The sequence below is a fragment of the Triticum aestivum genome, chromosome 1D (assembly GCF_018294505.1).
Source record: "Triticum aestivum cultivar Chinese Spring chromosome 1D, IWGSC CS RefSeq v2.1, whole genome shotgun sequence".
Lineage (NCBI taxonomy): Eukaryota > Viridiplantae > Streptophyta > Magnoliopsida > Poales > Poaceae > Triticum > Triticum aestivum.
The window spans coordinates 202,356,597-202,364,045 of NC_057796.1; the positions used below are offsets into that span (position 1 = coordinate 202,356,597).

The 7,449-nt window shown below is 46.2% G+C and overlaps 1 protein-coding gene across 1 annotated transcript; it reads left to right on the forward strand.

Moving 5' to 3' along the window:
- Window positions 1–5,213: 5,213 nt before the first annotated feature.
- On the forward strand, window positions 5,214–6,919 carry LOC123167360 (GDSL esterase/lipase LTL1). Its single transcript, XM_044585206.1, has 4 exons — window positions 5,214–5,534; window positions 5,620–5,747; window positions 5,869–6,111; window positions 6,212–6,919. Exons 1-4 carry the CDS (start codon window positions 5,300–5,302, stop codon window positions 6,701–6,703), a joined length of 1,098 nt encoding a protein of 365 aa, XP_044441141.1. The 5' UTR covers window positions 5,214–5,299; the 3' UTR covers window positions 6,704–6,919.
- Window positions 6,920–7,449: the final 530 nt, after the last annotated feature.

Below are 7,449 nucleotides of genomic sequence, written 5' to 3' on the forward strand. Positions count from 1 at the left end.
ATTCACGCATATACTAAGTTTCCGGTTAATACAATTCTAGCATGAATAATAAACATTTATCATGAAATAAGGAAATAAATAATAACTTTATTATTGTCTCTAGGGCATATTTCCTTCAGGCGACATCCAATCAGATCTGGAAAAGAGCAGTCGAGCTTGTGTCCCACGACAGTCGGAGGGTCAGCTGCCTTGCCATGCACACACACACACACACACACACATGCGCTCACCCACACCCACCCACACACACACAGACGCGCACGCGCGACACACATACATATTTTTGGATGGTGCATGGGAGCTCTCCCGATTTCATTAAGATAGAAAAGCAAAATCGAGTAATCCGGTTTATAAGAAAAACTAGGCTGAAAATCACAATAACCGAATCCAAGCAAAAACCAAACATTTTGTTTAAACACCCCCCTCCTCAAACAGACACTAGAGTTTGACGATAGGGACTAGAAGAATACACGCACACGGCATCAAGGAACATCGTTTTAGCCGGACACAAGAGCGCCAAGGCCCAAAACTAATCAATGAAGCTCAAGAGCAACCGAACTGATTACCATACTCCCGACAAGACTCATCCATAGAGAGCCTGGCCAGCACCTCTGAATTCATGCATCATGAACTAATATATCTTGTGGAAGATATCCTATGAAGCCCACCTTCGATTTCCCAATGCCCGTCAAAACTTTCAATGCCTCGATCACTTGCAACGAGAGGAATTTTTGTAAATGTCCATGTAGTCCTTCATCTTGAGCTCAACACCCTCTACTTTGATCACTTTTGAAAACTCATCAAATCCTTCAACAACCTATGCTCTGCACGCTTGCCCATCGGGATGTTGCACACATTGTTCTTCCTTTCTAGATGCCTGATATGAGAGAGAGAGAGCATATTTCTCCGACTGCAAGGGTGTCGGTGTCCCAAGAAGAGCACGTGTAACGACACAAGTAACCTTATTGAGAAAATCTTGAACAAAGATTGGTGGTGCAACAACCTGAGTCACCTCAAAAACATCACTCCTCTCCTTGACCTGGGATTCAACCTCAGCGTCAGGCTTGCCAATGGCCGCCAACATGTGCTTCACAGACCCAGGTAGCTCTTCCAATTGAGCATCGGACATGCATAATGCACATCGGTGGTCGAGGAGTAGCCACCTGGTCCGGACAACATGATCAGAGCCTCGAAGCACATGATGTGGAAAAACTCCTCGTTGATGGAACTCCAAAGTCCAACAACACATCATCACACATGGTAGAGCAGCTAGGGAGACACATCACTGCAGGTGCAACATATAGAGATGGCGACAAGACTTCATCAAGCACATGATCCTCATGATGTGAAACATTTATGTCTACCGGCCCACACAACGAGAAGATCTTGCTCCACAAGAGCGCGAGGTGGGGTGCGTTGGTCCATAGGACGAGCCAAGCGACCACCAATGAACGACACCAAGAGAGCCTCAACATACGACTGCAATCTCAGGGCATGCTCGACCAGCATGCCACTGTCAATCTCAACATCAAGCCGCAAACATGCGGTAGTTTTTGGCAAGGAGGGTTTCCATGGCTGGCGAGAGGATTGGCTCTCCATATTAAAATCCTTGAAGCAACACCAACACTTGAGCAGCTTCCGGCAGGCACATGCGAAATGCTTGCGGATAAGGCATCAAACACAACAACCAACCATCCATTTAGGTACGCGGCACACTCAGCCCGCTCCCTAGTGGACACGACGACGACACGACATGACTGTCCCCATCGATATCCACGCCCCTACACCCCTGCACCTCAATGCAACCTTAACAACCCGCAATAGCCAGAAAATCACTTCCTTCGAACACCAAAATTTGGTCCTGGATGACCACCGACTTGAGGCGAGGCCTCATCGTGAAGGACGAAGCAGTAGCACAACTTCTCCACATCTAACACAACTGCGTGCCACCAGAACCTAGGTTAGATCCTGCCTTGGTAGCCAACAACAACATCGTGCATCAGCCACCCCCGACCTCCATGGACAGTTGGCACTGCAACGGGATGGAAGACAATAGGCTCTAGATCCGATCATGGGGAAGCCACATCGTCTGTCTCCACATGTCTAACTTTCTATTAACCCCCATTCGACTATCATTGACTATCACCAGATCATCTGCAAAGAGCATACATCATGTGATATCTCCTTCTATATCCCTTATGAGCTCATCCATCACCAAAGTAAAAAAGATAAAAAAGGAAAAAAGATAAGAGAGCAAATCTGACCCATTGGCGCAGTCCTATTTTAATTGGAAAGTCTTAGTGTCACTGCCATTTGTTTAGATACTTGTTACAAAATTATCGTATATGTCCTTGATGAGGGTAGTGTACTTTTTGGAACTTTGTGTTTATCCAAGGTCAACCACATGACATTCTAGATAATATTATTGTAGGCCTTCTCCAAGTCAACTAACACCATCTAGAGATCCTTTTTCTCCCTATATCTCTCAATAAGTTGTTGTACGAAGAAAATGGCTTCCACATCGACCTCCTATGCATGAAATAAACTAATTTTTTATAACACTTGTCATTCTTATTAAGCGGAGCTCAACGAACGTCTTCCACAACCTCATTGTATGGCTCATCAGCTTATTTCCACAATAGTACAACTTTGAATGTAGCCGTTATTCTTGAAGATTAGTCCTAATATACCCTGTCTTCATTCTTCGGGCATCTTGTTTGACCAAAAAATGAAGTGGAAAATCTCAGTTAGCCATACTATTTCAGTGTGTAAAAGGCATCTCCACATCTCAATGAGGATATAATCGGGGCCCATCACCTTCCTCACTTCCATCATTTTTTGACCTCAACCTCCTGGATCCGCCATAAAAATTGTGAATAGCAAAACTGAATCTACAAATGGAAGAATTCTAAAAGTTGTGTCACCTCAAATAAGGAACAAATACAACAGAAGAAAGAAGAACAAGTTTCTTTCTAAGGAAGAAAGAATCGTAAAATCACGGGGGTGGTATTATCCAAAAGAACAAATGGAAAAATAAATAAAAGAGCAAAAAAAAAGAAATAAAGAATTATGAAGTGATGGTACCTCAAAAAAAGAGAGGAAATGAACAAAATCATATAGAGAGAAAAACAAGTATCTTCTTAAGGAAGAAATAATGGCGGTGTTACCTAACAAAAGAAATGAGCAAAAACAGAAACAAAAAGATCAAAATTTCTTTCTTTGGAAAATGAATTACAGAAGTGGTTTAATCCTAAAAGAAACAAGAGAAACTAAACATGATACTATTTACTATTAATATTATATAACTATGCCTAACATGAACAGTCATAAAGACTTATTGTCAAACTACTTTCTTATATACAGGAATTAAAATACATTGAAAACTTGCACACACACACACACACCTTATGCAAAAAGCTTGCACTATTTGGTATTGTGCAAGATCTAGTATAAACTAGTGCAATTTTAATAATAATTATGATTCGGGTAGATCAACTAAAAGGTTCATTCCATTTTAAGGGCTTAAACGAATTTAAGTAGTATCACAAGATTGCAACACCAGATACACTCTCACATGCACAAATATAGGAGAAAATCCAATGGAAAACTAGTCGACTAAGCATAAATAAGCAAACATATAATAAAACAAAGACACAAACTTCTTTTATTGTTTCGAGTAGATCAATTAAAAAAATCCATTTTAAGTTTCTAAGACAAAAATAAGAAGTGTCACACGATTTCAACATCAAATACTTTGCCGCACACACTTATATAGGAGAAAAGCGGTTGGCCAAAAAGACCGACGAAGCATCAACGAACAAAGGCATAGTAAAACAAAAGCATAAATAAATAAATGTGTTTATTCTGTGGTAGAATGAATCAGTGGCATTAATATACCCTTAAAGGAGGAAGAAAATGAAGGAATAACTCAAAGCAAATGATGTCGAAAAATTGTAACAAATTTCATATAGTTGCATGATACAAAATGGTTTGCATAATAATTTCTAGGTCACACAAATTGGCATCTCCTGGGAGATGATTGTTGGCATGATCCTCGACATGGCATGGCAACACGATTATTTGGAAGTGCATGAAAAACAGGATGTACTCGAGGTTCTCGGCTTACAAGGCCCACTTTGAGGGGCTCACCGCCACACCCTTGAACCCCCCCCCCCCCCCCCCCCCCCGCGCGCGCGCGAAGTGCAAGTTCTTCGGTTGGTCGATCATCCACAGTAGGGTTTGGACGGCCGATAGGCTCCACAGTAGGAGTTGGATTGGGGTTTATTGCCCCTTTGTACCAAAGTGCAAGAATCATTGACACGTCTTCTCTTCCGATGTCGGTACATGATTAGTGTGTGGAATGAGGTCAAGGTGTGGCTCGTATTAGGCGATATTATGACTAGCTTATGTTCAAGAATTCATCCAATTAATCCTTACTCGTAGGGTCACCGAGTAGCCGATAAACTGATAAATCGTCCGATTAATTGATTAATTTGTTGATTAGCCTATTAATCTCCTACTCGCTAGCCAACCAAGCAGCTAACACTGCCGCCCCATGGTCACCGTCGATAGGATCAAGGAGGAAGCTAGCTTATGGGCGGCAGAGTATTGTATTGCCGCGAGGAGTTGTTTTATATCACCGCTTTATGTCTCATGTATTAAACTTCTCCTTAATTAACAAAAATGGCAAATCTGTTGCCTTGCTTAAAAAAAAGGAAGGATAAATCCAAGGTGTAATCTAGTCTTTTGTTTAGGGAGTGTAATCTAGTCTTTGAGAACGCTTCTTTCTACATCTTCTCCAGACCCCGTTTGGTGTCATGGATTCCCGTATTTTTAGACAGTAAGGTTTGAAATTCCGCTGTCTGGGAAGCAATGGCCAGAACTCAGAAACTATTGGTGTTTAACAATTCTTCCTGCTGATGGAGACTTTTGCAGCACACTATGGCTCTAATAACGTGCGAGCACCCAAATTCCGAAGTACAGTAGCTTGGACGCTGATAGAGTGACAGTGAAATATGGGCAGAAAGTGGCAGCTTTGAAGATGTGGAAGTTGAAGTGCCAGAATCTCATTACACATACGCGGCGCACATATCTAACATGGTGGCCTGATAAATTCCATGCAACATTCTGCCGGGCTACACCTGGACGAGCGCTGCTAGCTCTTCCTCTCTCTATATATAATAGGCCTCTTGAGCCCGAGTCCATCCAAACCGGTCTCGTGCATCGCCCACTAGCTAGCGTACGTGACGATCGATCAAGCGACCGGTGCACTGCCTCGACCGATCAGTTCACGACGACGATGGCCGGCGGTGCGTCGGCCCTGGCGATCATGGCGCTGGGCGTCCTCCTCCTGGCGGCGCCGTCGGAGTGCGCGCGCGCCTTCTTCGTGTTCGGCGACTCCCTGGTGGACAACGGCAACAACAACTACCTGATGACGACGGCGCGCGCCGACTCGCCGCCGTACGGGATCGACTACCCCACGCACCAGGCCACCGGGCGCTTCTCCAACGGCCTCAACATCCCGGACATCATCAGTACGTCTGCCATTGATTTTGATTAGCCAGTGCATGCTCGCGTAATGTGTGTACATGTTGGATCACGTGCGTGCGTGCGTCTCAGGTGAGCAGATCGGCGCGGAGCCCACGCTGCCGTACCTGTCCCCGGAGCTCCACGGCGCGAAGCTGCTCGTGGGCGCCAACTTCGCGTCGGCGGGCGTCGGCATCCTCAACGACACCGGCATCCAATTCGTACGCACGGCACGAATTGACATCTTCAGTCTCGCTAATAATTAGATTAGACAAGCTTCCCCGTACCAAAAATGAGCACTTATACTAGTTATAATATGCATGCATTTGGACGGTGGTGCAGGTGAACATCGTGAGGGTGAGCCGGCAGCTGCACTACTTCGGCGAGTACCAGGGGAAGCTGCGCGCGCTGGTGGGCGCGTCCCAGGCGACGCAGATCGTGAACCGGGCGCTGGTGCTCATCACCCTCGGCGGCAACGACTTCGTCAACAACTACTACCTCATCCCCTTCTCCCTCCGCTCCCGCCAGTTCTCCCTCCCCGACTACGTCCGCTACCTCATCTTCGAGTACAAGAAGATCCTCATGGTATGGTAACACCTCTGCACCTTCCGGCAACACCACTAACCAGGTAGGTAGACCGACGAGCACCGGCTGACACGTACTCCCGTTGGATGCATGCATGCAGAGGCTGTACGACATGGGCGCGCGGCGCGTGCTGGTGACGGGGACGGGCCCGCTGGGCTGCGCGCCGGCGGAGCTCGCGCTCCGCAGCCGCGACGGGGAGTGCGACAGGGACCTGATGCGCGCGGCGGAGCTGTTCAACCCGCAGCTGTCCCAGGCCCTGGAGGAGCTCAACGCGCGCTACGGCGACGGGACCTTCATCGCCGCCAACTCCTTCCGCGTCCACTTCGACTTCATCAGCGACCCGGCGGCGTACGGCTTCCGGACGGCCAAGGAGGCGTGCTGCGGGCAGGGGCCGCACAACGGCGTCGGCCTCTGCACGGCGGTGTCCCGCCTCTGCGCCAACAGGGACCAGTACGTGTTCTGGGACTCGTACCACCCCACGGAGCGCGCCAACCGGATCATCGTCAGCCAGTTCATGACCGGCTCGCTCGACTACGTCAGCCCGCTCAACCTCAGCACCGCCCTGCACATCGACGCCAGCCTCATGGACTGATGATATGCTACTAGGAAGCTACGTACGTACGTGTCGATCCGTAACTTTGTTGATTGTTGGTGTTGCTGCATGGCGTGGTTCATGCCACTCTCGGTTTTGAATGTGGTGTTGGTTGTGTGTTGCTCATTGGAGGTCAATAATTTGTGTAACCAGTAATGCTGTGCGTGCAATGAACGTGTCATACTTGCCGCAAAAAAAAAAAAAAAACTCGAAAACATAATGACCACGAGATGTGGAGGAGTATTCTAAACATAATGACCACGAGTAATGGTGACCGATAAGGATAAAGCGGATGTGGCAAGAGTGCACCTGCAAAATGCACGTCTTTAACTAATACAACACGGTAATAGCAAATTGTTAACTAAATACACCAAGAGAAGGTACAATTCAAGCGATCGTACGCATGAGTTCAGCATTCGGAAAAATGAATAATGTACATCAAATTTCTCCTGGATCAAAACAGGCATCACACATACTTTGAACAATTTCGGATGTTCCTTCGTATAACCTATTGCTCCAGGTAGATGATTTAAAACTCAACGATCGGAATGTGCATTTTTTATGTCCATGATTGTTCTAGTCATCTTAGTAGCATCTGACAAACTCTTCTCGTATTCCTCTGCTTCCCTCTGCTTCTTTCAGTTAAATATATGGTGCTAGTTATTTTAACGTCTGGATATCATCACCAAAAAGCATACTCCATTCACTTTGTCAAGGTCAAGTATAAGAGCGTACATCAATTATTC